The sequence below is a fragment of the Bombina bombina genome, chromosome 6 (genome assembly GCF_027579735.1).
Source record: "Bombina bombina isolate aBomBom1 chromosome 6, aBomBom1.pri, whole genome shotgun sequence".
NCBI lineage: Eukaryota > Metazoa > Chordata > Amphibia > Anura > Bombinatoridae > Bombina > Bombina bombina.
In genome coordinates, this window is record NC_069504.1 from 395,440,588 (window position 1) to 395,464,869 (window position 24,282).

General features: G+C 36.0%; 1 protein-coding gene across 1 annotated transcript in view; it reads left to right on the forward strand.

Moving 5' to 3' along the window:
• STK10 (serine/threonine kinase 10) overlaps window positions 1-24,282 on the forward strand; it is a 493,300-nt gene that overhangs the window by 452,365 nt on the left and 16,653 nt on the right. Inside the window, exons 16-18 of the mRNA XM_053717126.1 lie at window positions 5,574-5,762; window positions 20,126-20,251; window positions 20,883-20,996. Coding sequence (XP_053573101.1) covers window positions 5,574-5,762; window positions 20,126-20,251; window positions 20,883-20,996 — 429 coding nt within the window. The remainder of the gene's footprint in view (window positions 1-5,573; window positions 5,763-20,125; window positions 20,252-20,882; window positions 20,997-24,282) is intronic.

Genomic DNA, 24,282 nt, shown 5'->3' on the forward strand with positions numbered 1-24,282 from the left:
AGATCTGGTGAATATGTCATCGGCTCCACCTTGGAAGCTACCTTTGAGACGAGACCTTCTTGTTCAGGGTCCGTTCGAACATCCGAATCTGGTTTCACTCCAGCTGACTGCTTGGAGATTGAACGCTTGATTTTATCGAAGCGAGGATTCTCAGATTCTGTTATCGATACTCTTGTTCAGGCCAGAAAGCCTGTAACTAGAAAGATTTACCACAAGATTTGGAAAAAATATATCTGTTGGTGTGAATCTAAAGGATTCCCTTGGGACAAGGTTAAGATTCCTAGGATTCTATCCTTCCTTCAAGAAGGATTGGAAAAAGGATTATCTGCAAGTTCCCTTAAGGGACAGATTTCCGCCTTGTCGGTGTTACTTCACAAAAAGCTGGCAGCTGTGCCAGATATTCAAGCCTTTGTTCAGGCTCTGGTTAGAATCAAGCCTGTTTACAAACCTTTGACTCCTCCTTGGAGTCTCAATTTAGTTCTTTCAGTTCTTCAGGGGGTTCCGTTTGAACCCTTGCATTCCGTTGATATTAAATTATTATCTTGGAAAGTTTTGTTTTTGGTTGCAATTTCTTCTGCTAGAAGAGTTTCAGAATTATCTGCTCTGCAGTGTTCTCCTCCTTATCTGGTGTTCCATGCAGATAAGGTGGTTTTGCGTACTAAACCTGGTTTTCTTCCGAAAGTTGTTTCTAACAAAAACATTAACCAGGAGATTATCGTACCTTCTCTGTGTCCGAAACCAGTTTCAAAGAAGGAACGTTTGTTGCACAATTTGGATGTTGTTCGCGCTCTAAAATTCTATTTAGATGCTACAAAGGATTTTAGACAAACATCTTCCTTGTTTGTTGTTTATTCCGGTAAAAGGAGAGGTCAAAAAGCAACTTCTACCTCTCTCTCTTTTTGGATTAAAAGCATCATCAGATTGGCTTACGAGACTGCCGGACGGCAGCCTCCCGAAAGAATCACAGCTCATTCCACTAGGGCTGTGGCTTCCACATGGGCCTTCAAGAACGAGGCTTCTGTTGATCAGATATGTAGGGCAGCGACTTGGTCTTCACTGCACACTTTTACCAAATTTTACAAGTTTGATACTTTTGCTTCTTCTGAGGCTATTTTTGGGAGAAAGGTTTTGCAAGCCGTGGTGCCTTCCATTTAGGTGACCTGATTTGCTCCCTCCCTTCATCCGTGTCCTAAAGCTTTGGTATTGGTTCCCACAAGTAAGGATGACGCCGTGGACCGGACACACCTATGTTGGAGAAAACAGAATTTATGTTTACCTGATAAATTACTTTCTCCAACGGTGTGTCCGGTCCACGGCCCGCCCTGGTTTTTTTTTAATCAGGTCTGATATTTTATTTTCTTTAACTACAGTCACCACGGTACCATATGGTTTCTCCTATGCAAATATTCCTCCTTAACGTCGGTCGAATGACTGGGGTAGGCGGAGCCTAGGAGGGATCATGTGACCAGCTTTGCTGGGCTCTTTGCCATTTCCTGTTGGGGAAGAGAATATCCCACAAGTAAGGATGACGCCGTGGACCGGACACACCGTTGGAGAAAGTAATTTATCAGGTAAACATAAATTCTGTTTTTATTTCTTTTTAAGGCAATTTTGGTGTATACTCCTATGCTAATTCTCTTCTCAGAGTTATTGTGGTGTTTATTAGGAGAGCATGCCTTTTTCTCTAGGTAGAACAAATTCCTATGGAGTTAGTTGGTGTGCCTCCGCTTCTTGTATAGAGCAGCATCTTTATGCTTTTTACCAATTTTTGAGAAAGGGTCTGCAGTGGTGGTAATTAGGTCTGACATGAGTTCTTACTACTAGCGGCAGGATGAGGCGCTATGTAAAGACATCTGCACTTCATCTCCATGCTGTATTCATGGTCCCGCCTCCTCCTTCCTCTAGGAACGGAACACCGCCATTTTGGACTCTTGCCGGGTGCAGTTTTCTGTGACTCCACCTTGTTCTCTAACTGAGAACGGAGCGGAGTTCTTTGCTGCCGGTATCAGTTTAATAGAGTACTTTTAAATCCCGGTAGCCTCTTTGTACTCAGTACAGCCTAAGGACCATACGGCTACAGTACAGCCTAAAGCCCGTCCTGAAAGATATATTGTAGTGTGTCTGCTGAAGTGTTAAACCACTTTTTTTAGGCTGAGCAAATTCATATTGTGACAGAGTACATAAGGTGAACCTTAAGTTAAGGATTTATGAATAAATATCTGTAAAACAAGAATTTAATTCTCTTAAAGAGACAGTACATGTCACACTCGTACAGTTAAGGGTTATTAAATCTTCTGTACTGAAAAACTGGTACAGATAGGTTGCTACCCTCTGAGCGTTATAACTCCCAGGATTATACTGTTCAGACTATGCCACAGTTTCTCCTTAATGTCCCAAGTCTATATGGTGTCACATGCAGTGCCCTGCGGTTCCTCTAACTCTCCAGGAGGAGTGAATTTGCATGCAGATTTTGCAGCTCAGTTACCTCTGCGGTATCTGCGGTTTTATCTGCCTTTCCTATTCTTCAGGGAATTCACAAGAGGACATTTAAAAGATTCAGATAGTAAGGTTTCTGCTCCTCATTCGGGTTCACAGGTTGTTTTTTTCTCCTTAGTTGTTGAAGAGAATTCACCTGTAGCTTCTGTGGATAAACTCTCAGATTCAGACAGTATAATTCCTTCATCTGATGCTGAAGTGGTTTTCTTCAGATGTATGCTTGCACACCTCATGTACACTTAAAGGAGTTTTGGGCTACTTGGACGACATCGATTCATCTGTTGCTGTCAACCTTTGGAAAGTTTGTGAACTTTCTCTTTTCATGATATTCCTTCCTATAGGGAAGTGTTTCTAGACATGCCTTGGATATTTCACAGAAATAGGAGAAGCTAAGGATACTATTATTCCTGTCTCACATCCTTTAAAGGATTTTCCTGTCACTGACTCCATTGAAATGCACAGTGCCCTAAGTATAAGGGAGCTTTTCTACTATGGCTCAGAGAACCTCGATTCCTATGGAGGATAGCTGCTCCTTCACAGATCTATGGATAAGAAGCTGGAGGTTTTATTGTTCATTTAGAGCAATGTCTTGTCTTTTTTAGACATGCTGTACTAGCCCGCCGGGCGTTGTGGCTGAAATTTAGTCAGCTGAGAAGCCTACCTGTGGCTTAGTGGTACAGCTTAAGGCTTTTTAGTTCTGCAGTTGCAGATTCAATATTTTATTTTTCTTCCAAATCCACGCTTCTGGCATTTCCTTTCAAAGGACTTTCCTCTCTGGGAGTGATAGTTCAGTCCCAGTTTGGGAGCGGGATTTAGGTACTTACAGTACCTCTAATAACTCAGGTGTAGTATCCTTCTCCTTTAATTCTAGAGGGCCTGTTCATAATGAACATAAGACCTGAAGGATTTATTGTTCCCTTGATTCGGGACCTTCTAAAGTCTCTGAGTTCCTTCATTCTAGACAGACTTTTAGGTCTTGGATTATTGCAGGGGTGTTTTTTCTAGGCAATATAGTTCAGGTGTCATCCTTCCTTCCAGGAAATTCTCCTTTAAGAGATCTTGTCCAAACTTCTTTCCCAGGGATGGGAAATGAATCTGGAGAAGAGTTCCCTTGTTTCATATTCAAGGGTAATTTATTTGGGCCTACCGCCTCAATTCTCTGAATGCTCCCGATTCTGTCTGATCTCTGAAGTTAGTACCTGGATGGGAGTCCACATGGGAACACCAGGTGCAGTAGGTTTGCTTCTTAATAGATTCTCTATCTAGGAGAAGATTACTAATGGCGGTTAGATAATTTAAGGATTTTCCTCTCTCTGCAGTGTCTGTCCGACCAACAGCAAGCTCTAGTGGTCTGGTACATAGCTTAGCCATCTTACAACCAGTAGGTTTGGATCTAGCTGCAGTTGATTGTCCTTCACTTTTCAGTGACTCAAGGTAAGAGGGTATTGGTTTGACCTTTATCATGGACATCATTCCCTTTGCTATTTTTCATAGAATGGAGAACATTCAGATCTGTCTCAGAGGATAGATCTAGATTAGTCGTCAAGAGACTTTCTCCCGTAGTGGTTTCTCAGGAGTATCCGTCTCAGGGCACGTGCTTCTAGAGATATTCCTGGGTGCTGTGACCACGGACGCCAACTTGCTGGGCTGAAAAGCAGTCTGGGTCTTGTTTAAGGCGCAGGGATTATGGAATCGGAAGTGTCTGCTCTCCTTTTTAATATCTTGGAGTTGAGAGTGATTATAATGCTCTGATAACTTTGCCTCTGTTGTTCTTAGCTTGGTTCCAGTCAGACAATATCACCTCAGTTGTTTACATCAACCACCAGGGAGGAACTCAGAGTTCCTTAGCCATGTAGGAGGTGACTTGGATTGTTCAGTGAGGAAAGCTCACAATTGTTGTTTTTCTGCATTCCAGGAGTGGACAGCAGCCTCCTTAGAGAATTACAACTTACTCCACTAGGGCAGTGTCTTCTTCTTGGGCCTTTAAGAATGAGGCCTCTGTAGATCAGATTTGTAAGGCTGCGACTTGGTCTTCTTTGCACACTTTTTCTAAATTCTATAAATTTGATACTTTTGCCTCGACTGAGGCTTCTTTTGGGAGAAAGGTTCTGCAGGCAGTGGTGCCTTCTGTTTAGGTTACCTGTCTTGCCCTTCCTTATCATCTTTGTCCTGTAGCTTGGGTATTGATTCCCAACAGTAATTGATGATTTGTGGACTTACCGTGTCTTAAGAAAGAAAACAAAATGTATGCTTACCTGATAAATGTATTTATTTCTTGACACAGTGAGTCCACAGCCCTCCATGTTTTCAGACAGTTTTTTTTTATATAAACCTCAGGCACCTCTGCACCTTGTGTTATTTTCTTTCTCTTCTTTTCCTTAAGTCGAATGACTGGGGGTTGTGGGTAAGGGAAGTGATACTTAACAGCTTTGCTGTGGTGCTACTTGCCTCCTCCTGCTGTCCAGTAGTGATATTTCCAACAGTAATGGATGATCTGTGAACCGTGTCAAGAAAGAAAGAAATTTGTCAGGTAAGCATAAATTTTGTTTTATTGAAAATAAACATGCATAGCTTTTGTAATTCTGACTATAAGCTTCCATATTTCTTGGAAAATTAGTTTTATGTTGTATAACCAAGCCATTACACCGAGTGGGAGCATGCGCCTGACTGCTCGTTTCCACAAGAAAAGCTTTGCATTTTAATCAATAAACTGTAAATTACATATTAAAATTAATCTTTTGCATCACTACAGAAAAAAAATATTTCCATGCAAACTTTATACAGAGTTGTGAATGATTAAATTAAAAATTTCTATAGAGAACTATTTTAAGTGTCTCTGCATTTCTAGGGACAGGTTTCTTACTAGTCTTTGAGGACAACTCCCATAGCTCTACTTTAAAAAAAATATATTTTTTTTAAAATGCCAGCTTTTAGATATACCAAAGAAAAAATATTTATTTTGGTGACAGTGTATTTGTGAATTCAGAAGTCTATGAGTAAACATATATTCAGTGAGTGTATGTATATATAATAAAATATTTGAAGTCTGTGAATAATTGTATATCTGCCGTATCCAGGAGCAAGAACAGATGCAACGTTATAACCAGCGCATGATAGAGCAGCTACGACTACGGCAACAGCAGGAAAAGACACGTCTGCCAAAAGTCCAGAGAGGTGAAGCAAAGACTCGGATGGCCATGTATAAGAAGAGCCTCCACCTCGGTTCCAGTGGAAGTGCTGCTGAGCAGAGGGAAAAGATAAAACAGGTACATAGCAATGATGAATTTTATCCTGACATCCATGGTTTGTACTAGGCAGCATATTATGCATGAAGAGCTGCATGGGAGGTCCCTCAGTCTGCAGAAGTGCTTCATGTTACTTTTTTTTTTCTTTTCTTAAAACTTTATTTAAATTGAGATAAGGAGCTGTGATTGAGTGGCAATGGTAACACAAGTGTAATTATGTTTGTGAAGATACATTTTATATTTGTTCTGAGAGAGATGGGCATTTCTGCTCAAGAGAGTTAGGCAGAAAGAGAGGCAGCTTCTAATTTTTTCCATAAATAGAGTTCTGCCCAGGGCCTTTTTTAATGGGCAAACCACCCGGCTGGTTTTACTGACCACGTGGTTACATTTTTTAGCCAATATTAAGCTAAAATTAGCTAATATTGTTTTATTGTCTATTCCAAAAATGATCGTTAAATACATTTGTTAAATTCTGAAATTATTTTGTGCTTTGAATAGCAGAAAATGTTATAATCTTAGAAAGTATTGTACAGCCCCTACCCGGCTACTTTATAATGCCAGCTGGCTGGCAAGCGTTTCTGTTGAGAACAATGCTAAAGGACCTATAGTTGCCTGTTACCTTTGAAGGTGTTAGAAGTCTTTATTCGTGTACTTCGGTATTTGCAGGTTTACCCGTTTTCCTTATTTTCATGTCATTGTTTGGTGTTGTATACATTTTCCACTTTACCTCTCATTCATTTCTAGTTTCCATTTTCAACTGACCGATGTCTTTCTGTAGACCATTGTGGTTGCCCCTTTCTTTTGGTTGTCATCTCTCCTTTGCTTGTTTTTTTTCCACCCTTTTTACAAAACTTAAATGATTAATGAAGCTATTAGACAATAAACATTTGAAAAGGCAATAATATGAAAATAAAATAACTATCTTTGGCCATTAGACATTATTTCAAGTGATATCAAATGTGTAAAGTTTTATAGGAGTGAAAATGGCCTTTTATTCCAATGCTTCAGTTTTAAATCCATGTAGACTAGACTGTCATAAGGATGCATTTTATGGTGGTAATTTGACATGTAAAGGAGCATTACCCCTTGGTTTGAAAAATGTTCTACAATTCTTTCTCTGTACTTTTTTTTTTTTTTAATTAAAGGGACACTGTAACCAAATTTTTTCTTTCATGATTCAGATAGAGCATGACATTTTAAGCAACTTTCTAATTTACTCCTATTATCAATTTATCTTCATTTTTAGTTGAGAACCTGGGTTATGCTTGCTTATTGGTGGGTAGAGCTAAGCCTCCAATAAGCAAGAGCTATCCATGGTGCTGAACCTAAAATGGGCTGGCTGCTAAGATTTACATTCCTGCTTTAAAATAAAGATAGCAAGAGAATGAAGAAAAATTGATAATAGGAGTATATTAGAAAGCTGCTTAAAATTTCATGCTCTAATTGAATCATGAAGTAAAAAATTTGGGTTCAGTGTCCCTTTAAGTTTCTCCAAAGTAAAATACATACAATATGCAATTAGGTACAGATAGAGCCAGATAATCAGGGATCTAGATTCCAAGATCAATCTGTAAATGTAACATAGCTATAACAGAGATCTAATATGAAATTATTGGCAAAGTATAGAGTTTAGAAGAGCGTTGTCAGGAAACAGGACTAGGGAAAGCGTAAGGAGGTGAATAGGGTGCGGTCCCCTTGGAGAGAGAGGGAAAAAAAGTGAAGAATGGAAGGGGATAGGAAAGGAAGATTGTGTTCTTCCATTTACTGAGCATCATGTTTTGTTATTTGGTTGCTTGGATATTGGGGTGCCGTGATATAAAAATTCTTCACAATAAAACATGAAAATTTGACATGCACGCAGGGTGTTCGCCTTTAGAAAAGAATATTCTTCCAAGGATAGACGCTCGGTCGTTTTGATTACCCAAGTGTCTATTGAACGAATATAGAGGCTTTTCCAATTCTTAGCAGTACGCAGTTAAGCGCTGTTTTAATATTATTTGAAATAGGCGGGCCCTTATTTTACATATACAATGAAGTGACCAAGTTACAATTCTTACGTCTCTGCCCAGGGCAGTTTCTAGAGAATTTTGTCTCCCAGGTCAAAATTCCAAAATGTACCCTCGCCCCATAAAATTAAAATGTGTGCATGCACACACAGGCGCCCATGGACACACACACATATACATATATATTTATATATATAGTGGGGGCAGTGTAATATTTTATAATGTTATATAATTTTCTTGTGTGTGTGCGTATATATGTTTATGTATAATACATATATACACACACACAACCTTAGCACGCAACTCTAATCTCTACATACTAATATATAAATAACCTAATATAAAAGCAGTGTATATTCTCAAAGTGCATAGTTATGCCCAAAATTAATATTGCCATAGTACTGTCAGGGATAACTTAATTAATTTTAATCAGAAGGAGAGTTTTTGTATTTTTTGCAGTAAATCTATATTGTAGATTTTAATATACAGTTTTAACTGGAAGTATAATTGTCAACTGGCTATGCAGGAGAATCTGCTGCAGGTGCAACTGATGCTTATGAAAACAAGCATACAAAGCTATGCAAGAACACAGTTAGACATACAAATACTAACATGGGGCAATATACACACAAAGATGTGCACATACACAAACATGCAGATGCACACAGAAGCAATCACGCACACAGCAAACAAAAGAATAAGCACAAAATCTGTGATACACATGTAATATTCATAAACCCAAAACTCTTCTAACGCTGATCTGTACACATTTTATAAACGGATGTAAATATATATATTGACAAAAATGCACATGCAAATGTGTGCACAGCCACATGAACACATACACACAGTCACACAAAGATACATTGACATATGTACACACAGGCACATACAGATATATTGACATATGTACACATATACACAGGTACACACAGATACATTGACATATGTACACACATACACAGGCACACACAGATACATTGACATATGTACAGACATACATAGGCACACACAGATACATTGACATATGTACACATATACATTGACATATGTACACACATACACAGGCACACACAGATACATTGACATGTACACATATACACAGGCACACACAGATACATTGACATATGTACACATATACACAGGCACACACAGATACATTGACATATGTACACATATACACAGGCACACACAGATACATTGACATATGTACACATATATACAAGCACACACAGATACATTGACATATGTACACATATACACAGGGGCACACAGATACATTGACATATGTACACATATACACAGGCACACACAGATACATTGACATATGTACACATATACACAGGCACACACAGATACATTGACATATGTACACATATACACAGGCACACACAGATACATTAACATATGTACACACATACACAGGCACACACAGATACATTGACATATGTACACATATACACGGCACACACAGATACATTAACATATGTACACACATACACAGGCACACACAGATACATTGACATATATACACATATACACAGGCACACACAGATACATTGACATATATACACATATACACAGGCACACACAGATACATTGACATATGTACACATATACACAGGCACACACAGATACATTGACATATGTACACATATACACAGGCACACACAGATACATTGACATATGTACACATATACACAGGCACACAGAGATACATTGATATGTACACACATACACAGGCACACACAGATACATTGACATATGTACACACATACACAGGCACACACAGATACATTGACATGTGTACACATATACACAGGCACACACAGATACATTGACATGTGTACACATATACACAGGCACACACAGATACATTGACATATGTACACATATACACAGGCACACACAGATACATTGACATATGTACACATATACACAGGCACACACAGATACATTGACATATGTACACATATACACAGGCACACACAGATACATTGACATATGTACACATATACACAGGCACACACAGATACATTGACATATGTACACACATACACAGGCACACACAGATACATTGACATATGTACACACATACACAGGCACACATAGATACATTGACATATGTACAAATACACACTTTAATTAGTGTGGTGTTACACTCATCTGTTCCCTGACATACAGAGAGAAAATAAAAAATATAAAAAATATGTAAGTGCTAATAAAAGTTTAAAGGGACATGAAACCATAACTTTTTCTTTCAAGGTTTAGATACAGAATACAACTTTGCACAACTTTCTAATTTACTTCTATTATCTAATTTGTTTCATTCTCTTGGTATCATTTGTTGAAGGAGCAGCAATGCACTACTGGTTTCTAGATGAACACATGGGTGAGCCAATAACCATCGGTGTATATATATATATATATATATACAGCTACCAATCAGCAGCTAAAACCTAGGTTCTTTGCTGCTCCTGAGCTTGCCAAGATAAACCTTTCAGCAAATGATAACAAGAGAAGGAAGCAAATGAAATAATAGAAGTAAATTGGAAAGTTATTTAAAATTGTATTCTCTATCTAAATTATGAAAGTAAAATTTTGGGTTTCATGTCCCTTTAAATAAAACACCTTGGATCTTAAAATAACAAATACTTTGTTATACAATACTTTTTTTCTTTTTTTAAAGCAATACAAAATTAGATCATTAAAAGAGTCTATATGTAAATGAATTGTGCACCCTTCCCTTATCAGTAAAATAAATGTCTCCAAACTGTTTTGGCTGCTGTTCCAGGTCACATGACCTATATTTACCAATAGCATCAATTTCCAATTACTGTATCCACTAGTCAAAATGAGAAATTGGTGAGTTGTGTGACTGAGAGGAAAGAGTGATCAGATATGTACTTGACATCCAGCAGTTAAACACATAAAATAAAGTGTAAGATAACTTTTCTTCACAATAAAGACCCAAAAGAGCATGTTGAATTTGTTAAATCATCGTTTTCAATAATAAGGTCCTTTTAAGCAGCATCTACGGTTGCAGCACCTACTTTAAAACAAGGTGGCTTCAGCTTCACAACATACCAGTCTGCAGCTGTTCCCGCTCTAGTGCAGAGCTTCAGAATAAGGAAGTGATGGCCTTTTCCACTGTGCTTAGAGGGATGGGGGGATACTCTAACCACTAGTCCTAAGTGCAGATGGCGCCCATGCCGGTTAGCCCACTCCTCAAAATAGTAAACCAATCAAAGAGGCATATATGTGCAGACACCAATCAGCAGCTAGCTCCCAGCTCCTGAGCCTATATAGATATGTTTTTTAAAAAATGATTCCAAGAGAATAAAGCAAATGAGATAAAATTAAATTGAAAAGTTGTTTTAAAAATGTATACCCTATTTGGGTTTGGGTTTAATGTTTAGGTAATACCTGTGCATGGTTACTTTGTATACAGAGTTTAATATGACGACATGTATAGACCAATGACGTGAATTATAATATGAAGACATGTATAGACCAATGACGTGAATTTTAATATGAAGACATGTATAGACCAATGACGGGAATTATAATATGAAGACATGTATAGACCAATGACGTGAATTATAATATGAAGAAATTTATAGACCAATGACGTGAAGTTTAATATGAAGACATGTATAGACCAATGACCTGAAGTTTAATATGAAGACGTATAGACCAATGACAGGAATTATAATATGAAGACATGTATAGACCGATGACGGGAATTATGCTATGAAGACATGTATAGACCAATGATGTGAATTATACTATGAAGACATGTATAGACCAATGACGGGAATTATAATATGAAGTCATGTATACACCAATGACGTGAATTATAATATGAAGACATGTATAGACCAATGACGGGAATTATAATATGAAGACCTGTATAGACCAATGACGGGAATTATAATATGAAGACATGTATAGACCAATGAAGTGAATTATACTATGAAGACATGTATAGACCAATGACGTGAATTATAATATGAAGACATGTATAGACCAATGACGGGAATTATAATATGAAGACATGTATAGACCAATGACGGGAATTATAATATGAAGACATGTATAGACCAATGACGTGAATTATAATATGATGACATGTATAGACCAATGACGGGAATTATAATAGGAAGACATGTATAGACCAGTGATGTGAAGTTTAATATGAACACATGTATAGACCAATGATGGGAATTATAATATGAAGACATGTATAGACTAATGACGGGAATTATAATATGAAGACATGTATAGACCAATGACGTGAATTATAATATGATGACATGTATAGACCAATGACGTGAATTATAATATGACATGTATAGACCAATGACGGGAATTATAATATGATGACATGTATAGACCAATGACGTGAATTATAATATGACATGTATAGACCAATGACGGGAATTATAATATGAAGACATGTATAGACCAATGACGTGAAATTTAATATGAAGACATGTATAGACCAATGACGGGAATTATAATATGAAGACATGTATAGACCAATGACGGGAATTATACTATGAAGACATGTATAGACCAATGATGTGAATTATACTATGAAGACATGTATAGACCAATGACGGGAATTATAATATGACATGTATAGACCAATGACGTGAAGTTTAATATGAAGACATGTATAGACCAATGACGGGAATTATAATATGACATGTATAGACCAATGACGTGAATTATAATATGAAGACATGTATAGACCAATGACGTGAAGTTTAATATGAAGACATGTATAGACCAATGACGGGAATTATAATATGAAGTCATGTATACACCAATGACGTGAATTATAATATGAAGACATGTATAGACCAATGACGGGAATTATAATATGAAGACATGTATAGACCAATGACGGGAATTATAATATGAAGACATGTATAGACCAATGAAGTGAAGTTTAAGACATGTATAGACCAATGACGGGAATTATAATATGAAGACATTTATAGACTAATGACGGGAATTTTAATATGAAGACATGTATAGACCAATGACGTGAATTATAATATGAAGACATGTATAGACTAATGACGGGAATTTTAATATGATGACATGTATAGACCAATGACGTGAATTATAATATGACATCTATAGACCAATGACGTGAATTATAATATGAAGACATGTATAGACCAATGACAGGAATTATAATATGAAGACATGTATAGACCAATGACGGGAATTATGCTATGAAGACATGTATAGACCAATGATGTGAATTATACTATGAAGACATGTATAGACCAATGACGGAATTATAATATGAAGACATGTATAGACCAATGACGGGAATTATAATATGAAGACATGTATAGACCAATGACGGGAATTATAATATGAAGACATGTATAGACCAATGACGTGAATTATAATATGAAGACATGTATAGACTAATGACGGGAATTTTAATATGATGACATGTATAGACCAATTGCGTGAATTATAATATGATGACATGTATAGACCAATGACGTGAATTATAATATGAAGACATGTATAGACCAATGACGTGAATTATAATATGAAGACATGTATATACCAATGACGGGAATTATAATATGAAGACATGTATAGACCAATGACGTGAATTATAATATGAAGACATGTATAGACCAATGACGGGAATTATAATATGAAGACATGTATAGACCAATGACGGGAATTATAATATGAAGACATGTATAGACCAATGAAGTGAAGTTTAAGACATGTATAGACCAATGACGGGAATTATAATATGAAGACATGTATAGACCAATGACGGGAATTATAATATGAAGACATTTATAGACTAATGACGGGAATTTTAATATGATGACATGTATAGACCAATGACGTGAATTATAATATGACATGTATAGACCAATGACGTGAATTATAATATGAAGACATGTATAGACCAATGACGTGAATTATAATATGAAGACATGTATAGACTAATGACGGGAATTTTAATATGATGACATGTATAGACCAATGACGTGAATTATAATATGACATCTATAGACCAATGACGTGAATTATAATATGAAGACATGTATAGACCAATGACAGGAATTATAATATGAAGACATGTATAGACCAATGACGGGAATTATGCTATGAAGACATGTATAGACCAATGATGTGAATTATACTATGAAGACATGTATAGACCAATGACGGGAATTATAATATGAAGGCATGTATACACCAATGACGTGAATTATAATATGAAGACATGTATAGACCAATGACGGCAATTATAAAATGAAGACATGTATAGACCAATGACGTGAATTATAATATGAAGACATGTATAGACCAATGACGGGAATTATAATATGAAGACATGTATAGACCAATGACGGGAATTATAATATGAAGACATGTATAGACCAATGACGGGAATTATAATATGAAGACATGTATAGACCAATGACGGGAATTATAATATGAAGACATTTATAGACCAATGACGGGAATTATAATATGAAGGCATGTATAGACCAATGACGGGAATTATAATACGAAGACATTTATAGACCAATTACGTGAATTATAATATGAAGACATGTATAGACTGACAGGAATTTTAATATGATGACATTTATAGACCAATTGCGTGAATTATAATATGATGACATGTATAGACCAATGACGTGAATTATAATATGAAGACATGTATAAACCAATGACGTGAATTATAATATGAAGACATGTATAGACCAATGACGTGAAGTTTAATATGAAGACATGTATAGACCAATGACGGGAAGTTTAATATGAAGACATGTATAGACCAATGACGTGAAGTTTGACATTTATAGACCAATGACGGGAATTATAATATGAAGACATGTATAGACCAATGAGGTGAATTATACTATGAAGACATGTATAGACCAATGATGTGAATTATAATATGAAGCCATGTATAGACCAATGACGTGAAGTTTAATATGAAGACATGTATAGACCAATGACGGGAATTATAATATGAAGGCATGTATACACCAATGACGGGAATTATAATATGAAGACATGTATAGACCAATGACGGGAATTATAATATGAAGACATGTATAGATCAATGACGGGAATTATAATATAAAGACATGTATAGACCAATGACGGGAATTATAATAGGAAGACATGTATAGACCAATGACGTGAATTATAATATGAAGACATGTATAGACCAATGACGGGAATTATAATATGAAGACATGTATAGACCAATGACGTGAATTATAATATGAAGACATGTATAGACCAATGACGGGAATTATAATATGAAGACATGTATAAACCAATGACGTGAAGTTTAATATGAAGACATGTATAGACCAATGACGGGAATTATAATATGAAGACATGTATAGACCAATGACGTGAATTATAATATGAAGACATGTATAGACCAATGACGTGAAGTTTAATATGAAGACATGTATAGACTTATGATGGGAATTTTAATATGATGACATGTATAGACCAATTGCGTGAATTATAATATGATGACATGTATAGACCAATGACGTGAATTATAATATGAAGACATGTATAGACCAATGACGGGAATTATAATATGAAGACATGTATAGACCAATGACGAAGTTTAAGACATGTATAGACCAATGACGGGAATTATACTATGAAGACATGTATAGACCAATGACGTGAAGTTTAATATGAAGACATGTATAGACCAATGACGGGAATTATACTATGAAGACATGTATAGACCAATGATGTGAATTATAATATGAAGACATGTATAGACCAATGACGGGAATTATAATATGAAGGCATGTATACACCAATGACGTGAATTATAATGTGTAGACCAATGACGGGAATTATAATATGAAGACATGTATAGACCAATGACGGGAATTATAATATGAAGACATGTATAGACCAATGACGTGAATTATACTATGAAGACATGTATAGACCAATGATGTGAATTATAATATGAAGACATGTATAGACCAATGACGGGAATTATAATATGAAGGCATGTATACACCAATGACGTGAATTATAATATGAAGACATGTGTAGACCAATGACGGGAATTATAATATGAAGACATGTATAGACCAATGACGGGAATTATAATATGAAGACATGTATAGACCAATGACGGGAATTATAATATGAAGACATGTATAGACCAATGACGGGAATTATAATAGGAAGACATGTATAGACCAATGACGTGAATTATAATATGAAGACATGTATAGACTGACGGGAATTTTAATTTGATGACATGTATAGACCAATTGCGTGAATTAAAATATGATGACATGTATAGACCAATGACGTGAATTATAATATGAAGACATGTTTAGACCAATGACGTGAATTATAATATGAAGACATGTATAGACCAATGACGTGAAGTTTTAATATGAAGACATGTATAGACCAATGACGGGAATTATAATATGAAGACATGTATAGACCAATGACGAAGTTTAAGACATGTATAGACCAATGACGGGAATTATAATATGAAGACATGTATAGACCAATGACGGGAATTATACTATGAAGACATGTATAGAACAATGACGTGAAGTTTAATATGAAGACATGTATAAACCAATGACGGGAATTATAATATGAAGACATGTATAGACCAATGACGTGAATTATACTATGAAGACATGTATAGACCAATGAAGGGAATTATAATATGAAGACATGTATAGACCAATGACGTGAAGTTTAAGACATGTATAGACCAATGACGGGAATTATAATATGAAGACATGTATAGACCAATGACGTCAATTATACTATGAAGACATGTGTAGACCAATGACGTGAATTATAATATGAAGACATGTATAGACCAATGACGTGAAGTTTAATATGAAGACATGTATAGACCAATAACGGGAATTATAATATGAAGACATGTATACACCAATGACGTGAATTATAATATGAAGACATGTATAGACCAATGACGGGAATTATAATATGGTGACATGTATAGACCAATGGCGGGAATTATAATATGGAGACATGTATAGACCAATGATGTGAAGTTTAATATGAAGACATGTATAGACAAATGACGGGAATTATAATATGAAGACATGTATACACCAATGACGTGAATTATAATATGAAGACATGTATAGACCAATGACGGGAATTATAATATGATGACATGTATAGACCAATGACGGGAATTATAATATGAAGACATGTATAGACCAATGACGTGAAGTTTAATATGAAGACATGTATAGACCAATGACTGGAATTTTAATATGAAGACATGTATAGACCAATGACGTGAAGTTTAATATGAAGACATGTATAGACCAATGACGTGAATTATAATATGACATGTATAGACCAATGACGTGAATTATAATATGAAGACATGTATAGACCAATGACGGAAATTATACTATGATGACATGTATAGACCAATGACGTGAAGTTTAATATGAAGACATGTATAGACCAATGACGGGAATTATACTATGAAGACATGTATAGACTAATGACGTGAATTATACTATGAAGACATGTATAGACCAATGATGTGAATTATAATATGAAGACATGTATAGACCAATGACGGGAATTATAATATGAAGGCATGTATACACCAATGACGTGAATTATAATATGAAGACATGTGTAGACCAATGACGGGAATTATAATATGAAGACATGTATAGACCAATGACGGGAATTATAATATGAAGACATGTATAGACCAATGACGTGAATTATACTATGAAGACATGTATAGACCAATGATGTGAATTATAATATGAAGACATGTATAGACCAATGACGGGAATTATAATATGAAGGCATGTATACACCAATGACGTGAATTATAATATGAAGACATGTGTAGACCAATGACGGGAGTTATAATATGAAGACATGTATAGACCAATGACGGGAATTATAATATGAAGACATGTATAGACCAATGACGGGAATTATAATATGAAGACATGTATAGACCAATGACGGGAATTATAATAGGAAGACATGTATAGACCAATGACGTGAATTATAATATGAAGACATGTATAGACTGACGGGAATTTTAATTTGATGACATGTATAGACCAATTGCGTGAATTATAATATGATGACATGTATAGACCAATGACGTGAATTATAATATGAAGACATGTTTAGACCAATGACGTGAATTATAATATGAAGACAAGTATAGACCAATGACGTGAAGTTTTAATATGAAGACATGTATAGACCAATGACGGGAATTAGAATATGAAGACATGTATAGACCAATGACGAAGTTTAAGACATGTATAGACCAATGACGGGAATTATAATATGAAGACATGTATAGACCAATGACGGGAATTATACTATGAAGACATGTATAGAACAATGACGTGAAGTTTAATATGAAGACATGTATAAACCAATGACGGGAATTATAATATGAAGACATGTATAGACCAATGACGTGAATTATACTATGAAGACATGTATAGACCAATGAAGGGAATTATAATATGAAGACATGTATAGACCAATGACGTGAAGTTTAAGACATGTATAGACCAATGACGGGAATTATAATATGAAGACATGTATAGACCAATGACGTCAATTATACTATGAAGACATGTATAGACCAATGACGTCAATTATAATATGAAGACATGTATAGACCAATGACGTGAAGTTTAATATGAAGACATGTATAGACCAATAACGGGAATTATAATATGAAGACATGTATACACCAATGACGTGAATTATAATATGAAGACATGTATAGACCAATGACGGGAATTATAATATGGTGACATGTATAGACCAATGACGGGAATTATAATATGAAGACATGTATAGACCAATGACGTGAAGTTTAATATGAAGACATGTATAGACCAATGACTGGAATTATAATATGAAGACATGTATAGACCAATGACGGGAATTATAATATGAAGACATGTATAGACCAATGACATGAATTATCATATGATGACATATATAGACCAATGATGTGAATTATAATATGATGACATGTATAGACCAATGACGTTAATTATAATATGAAGACATGTATAGACCAATGACGTGAATTATAATATGAAGACGTGTAGACCAATGATGTGAATTATAATATAAAGACATTTATAGACCAATGACGGGAATTATAATATGAAGACATGTATAGACCAATGACGTGAATTATAATATGATGACATGTATAGACTGACGGGAATTTTAATATGATGACATGTATAGACCAATGACGTGAATTATAATATGATGACATGTATAGACCAATGACGGGAATTATAATATGATGACATGTATAGACCAATGACGGGAATTATAATATGAAGACATGTATAGACCAATGACGGGAATTATAATATGAAGACATGTATAGACCAATGACGTGAATTATACTATGAAGACATGTATAGACTAATGACGGGAATTTTAATATGAAGACAGGTATAGACCAATGACGTGAAGTTTAATATGAAGACATGTATAGACCAATGACGGGAATTATAATATGAAGACATGTATAGACCAATGACGGGAATTATAATATGACGACATGTATAGACCAATGACGTGAATTATAATATGAAGACATGTTCAGACCAATGACGTGAATTATAATATGAAGATATGTATAGACCAATGACGGGAATTATAATATAAAGACATGTATACACCAATGACGTGAAGTTTAATATGAAGACATGTATAGACCAATGATGTGAATTATACTATGAAGACATGTATAGACCAATGACGTGAATTATAATATGAGGACATGTATAGACCAATGACGTGAATTATAATATGATGACATGTATAGACCAATGACGGGAATTATAATATGATGACATGTATAGACCAATGACGTGAATTATAATATGAAGACATGTATAGACCAATGACGTGAATTATAATATGAAGACATGTATAGACCAATGACGGGAATTATAATATGAAGACATGTATACACCAATGACGTGAAGTTTAATATGAAGACATGTATAGACCAATGATGTGAATTATACTATGAAGACATGTATAGACCAATGATGTGAATTATACTATGAAGACATGTATAGACCAATGACGGGAATTATAAGTCTCACATTTTGCTAGGTTCTGAAAGAAAATGCTTCTCGGGCACAGAAATAAATTAACTTTTTTCCTTGTAGCAACCCTCCTGCATTCTGCCAAGTCTTTATAATGCTGTATTCTACTTTGCATATTATTTTAATTTGTTGTCTTTCGCTGCGTATTAATTGGTGTGTGGTTTTTTTGCAGTTTGCCCAGCAGGAGGAGAAAAGACAAAAGGCTGAGCGACAACAGCAACAGCAGAAACATGAACATCTGATGATGGAAATGCAAGCCCAGTGTGAAAGCAACAGCAGAGATCTGCAGCAGATGCAGGTAACCAAACTGGAACCAAGCAAGGATGTATAGCAGTGATTTGTACAGTGTCTATTGTAAAATGGGTAGTGTTGCTTAAAGGGACGTGAAACCAATTTTTTTCTTTCATGACTCAAACAGAACATGTAATTTTAAACAACTTTCTAATTTACTTCTATTATCAAATTTTCTTTGTTATCTTGTTATCATTTGTTTAAAAATGGGAGTTTAAAAATGGGAGCACCATATGGCAGCAGTTTTGCAACAATGTTATCCATTTGGAAGAGCCCTAGATGGCAGCACTATTTCCTGCCATGTAGTGCTCCTTACATCTACCTAGGTATCTCTTTAACAAAGAATACCTTGGGAACAAAGCAAATTTATTAATAGAAGTAAATTTGAGACTTTTTTTAAAATTGTATGTTCTGTCTGAAACGCACAAAAAAAAATTGCATTTCATATCCCTTTAAGGTCTTGTGTGTTTGTATAGTAAGGGATTATAATCAGTAATATATCTGACATACAGCCTGCTGGTTATGTTTTACTACCGTGTTCCAGGGCAGTAAGTAGTAGAAGAGAACTTTCCATTCTGACATATTCTTCTCACTCCCACTGTTCACTCTTTTCACTACACACTACATTTGTTTTGTAGAATGAGAAGTGTCACCTCTTGGTGGAACATGAAACACAGAAGTTGAAGAGCTTGGATGAGAACCACCTCAACATACTGAGAGACTGGAGGGAGAAATTGCGACCTCGCAAGAAGGTAAAGCAACCTTGAGCAATACAAAGCATTCAGGGCGTATTTTTATTTTTGCTAGTGTTTCTTAAAATTGTCTTCAACTGGTCATATACGTACATTGCTATATTTACAGACCACCTTTGTATTTAAATCTTATATGCCAGCTCTGAATGTAATGTTCTTTTAAGAGATCCATTGGTACACTTACCAAAACTGAATTAAAGGCTTATGCTAGCTCAAAATATGCTGATCTAATGTTGTGTATATAATTGTGCAACGCAAGTGTAGAACACTAAAGCATGCAACAATCAAAATAAGTCCATCTTGAAGCAACTTATAAACAGCTTTATTACTGTCACTTATTCTACATTATCAGCTGTATTATTTATATACTTCTCATTCCTCCAATATCAGTCTAATTATTTCTTTAATGGGTAAGAGGCAACTTTAATAAATAAAGTTACCTTTGTAGGGTATCCACCTCAGCTCTGTCTCTTCTTCGCCTTCTTCTGACTGCTCTCCGATCTTTGACAGCTCCTGTTATGAGGTGTATCGAATCCATCCACATGACAAGCTACCCCTACTGTATACTCCATCTAGACCAGTAGTTTTCAAAGTGTGAGGCAGGCCTCGCCAAGGGAGCGCTAGACCCTATATGGGGAGGAGCGGGAGCAGTGACACCTCTTTTGGGAACCACAAGCAGCAGTTGACTTTGCCAAAAACATAGAATGGTTTTTAAGAGCAGACAATGTCACTTGCCATTTTGTGGGGGGTTAAAGCAAAGGGTAGGATGTAGGTGGAAGAAAGTCACTTAAGCTGAAATCGCTCAGACGCTGCATTACGTTTGTTGTCTTGATCAGTAACTTGCTTTAACACAGAAGTAGCAAAGTGTATATTGAAACATGAGTGAAGCACTCTTTTTGGTTGTGCAGAATTAGCCCTTAATAGCTGTGTGTAAACCCTGGATCAGATGTAATCCCCCAAATTAAAACTAAATATTTTCTTTAAAGAAAAAAAAATAAAGTAACATCTATTATGGGAAGGTGCTGTCTTGTAAATATCTTCAGAGGGGAGGCCACCGCCTAAGACTTTGAAAACCCCTGATCTAGACTGAAGGAGGCCATTTGCTAGAAATGAAAAGTAGAACGTTGACTCTCATATAGTAAAGAGTGTAGGAAATAATCTAACAAATATTTTATTAGTATTTCATTAATCATACAAATATTCATTTGGTGACCGATAAAACCAATTTGATCTGCTACAGACTCCTAAGAGTCTTCTGTGGTATTGCGTCTGAGCATGACGCGTGTCAGATTGGCTATACCTGTCAAATGAATATTTTAGTGATGCATTTATAAAAGTGTGTTCTTTTAATCAGTTAGGTTTTAGAAACTCTCTAAACTTTATTTTTATATTGGTTATTGTGTACTAGAATCTGTATCGATTGGCTATGATTCTGGCTTCATGAGTGAAATAGAGCTATATAAGGTGCAATGTTTGTGTTAATAGCTAACACAAGAAAACATGGTACTGTTACCTGTACTTTATTTAATATTCAGTATGTGTGTTGTACTAAATGCCACTTAAGACAGAATTTTTGAGCATCTGTGCAATAGTGAACACTATATCATTTATACTGCTGTTTTCAGGGCATTTTCAAAACATTTAGGGCCAGATTACGAGTGGAGCGCTAACAGTTAAGCGCAAGCAATAAGGGGTTATCACTGGGGTTTGCGCTCCCCCAATGGTATTACAAGTTGAAAGTAAACGTGATCGCTTGAGCGCAATCATGATTTACGCTAGAATGTTTACTGCATCCTCAGAGCTCTGGTAACTTGTTTCGCAAAACAAAAACGTTGCACAAAACACATCAAAAATACATTACAAAGAAAGTACAGTTACACTCATAATAACACCATATAATTAAAACAATTCACACAAAATATTCCACAAAAAAGTTATAACGGCTCAAAGATATGAGGTCTCAGGCAGACAAAGGGCTTTAACATAGAGAAACATACATGTACATGTCTAATATGGAGATATATATATATATATGTGTGTGTGTGTGTACATGTGTACAGTATTTAAATATGTATTTTTGTATTTACAGACATTTTATACACATAAATATATGTATACAGTATCTCACAAAAGTGAGTACACCCCTCACATTTTTGTAAATATTTTATTATAGCTTTTCATGTGACAACACTGAAGAAATGACACTTTGCTACAATGTAAAGTAGTAAGTGTACAGCCTGTATAACAGTGTACATTTGCTGTCCCCTCAAAATAACTCAACACACAGCCATTAATGTCTAAACTGTTGGCAACAAAAGTGAGTACACCCCTAAGTGGAAATGTCCAAATTGGGACCAAAGTGTCAATATTTTGTGTGGCCACCATTATTTTCCAGCACTGCCTTAACCCTCTTGCGCATGGAGTTCACCAGAGCTTCACAGGTTGCCACTGGAGTCCTCTTCCACTCCTCCATGATGACATCACAGAGCTGGTGGATGCCCCACAGATGCTCAATATGGTTTAGGTCTGGAGACATGCTAGGCCAGTCCATCACCTTTACCCTCAGCTTCTTTAGCAAGTCAGTGGTCATCTTGGAGGTCGTTATCATGTTGGAATACTGCCCTGCGGCCCAGTCTCCGAAGGGAGGGGATCATGCTCTGCTTCAGTATGTCACAGTACAAGTTGGCATTCATAGTTCCCTCAATGAACTGTAGCTCCCCAGTGCTGGCAGCACTCATGTAGGCCCAGACCATGACACTCTCATTACCATGCTTGACTGTAGGCAAGACACACTTGTCTTTGTACTCCTCACTTGTTTGCCGCCACACACACTTGACACCATTTGAACCAAATAAGTTTTTATCTTGGTATCATCAGGCCACAGGACATGGTTCCAGTAATCCATGTCCTTAGTCTGCTTGTCTTCAGCTAACTGTTTGCAGGCTTTCTTGTGCATTATCTTTAGAAGAGGCTTCCTTCTGGGACGACAGCCAGGCAGATCAATTTGATGCAGTGTGCGGTGTATGGTCTGAGCACTGGCAGGCTGACCCCCCATCCCTTCAACCTCTGCAGCAATGCTGGCAGCAATCATACGTCTATTTCCCAAAGACAACCTCTGAATATGATGCTGAGTACGTGCACTCAACTTCTTTGGTCGACCATGAAGAGGCCTGTTCTGATTGGAACCTGACCTGTGAAACCGCTGTATGGTCTTGCCCACTGTGCTGCAGCTCAGTTTCAGGGTCTTGGCAATCCTCTTATAGCCTACGCCATCTTTATGTAGTGC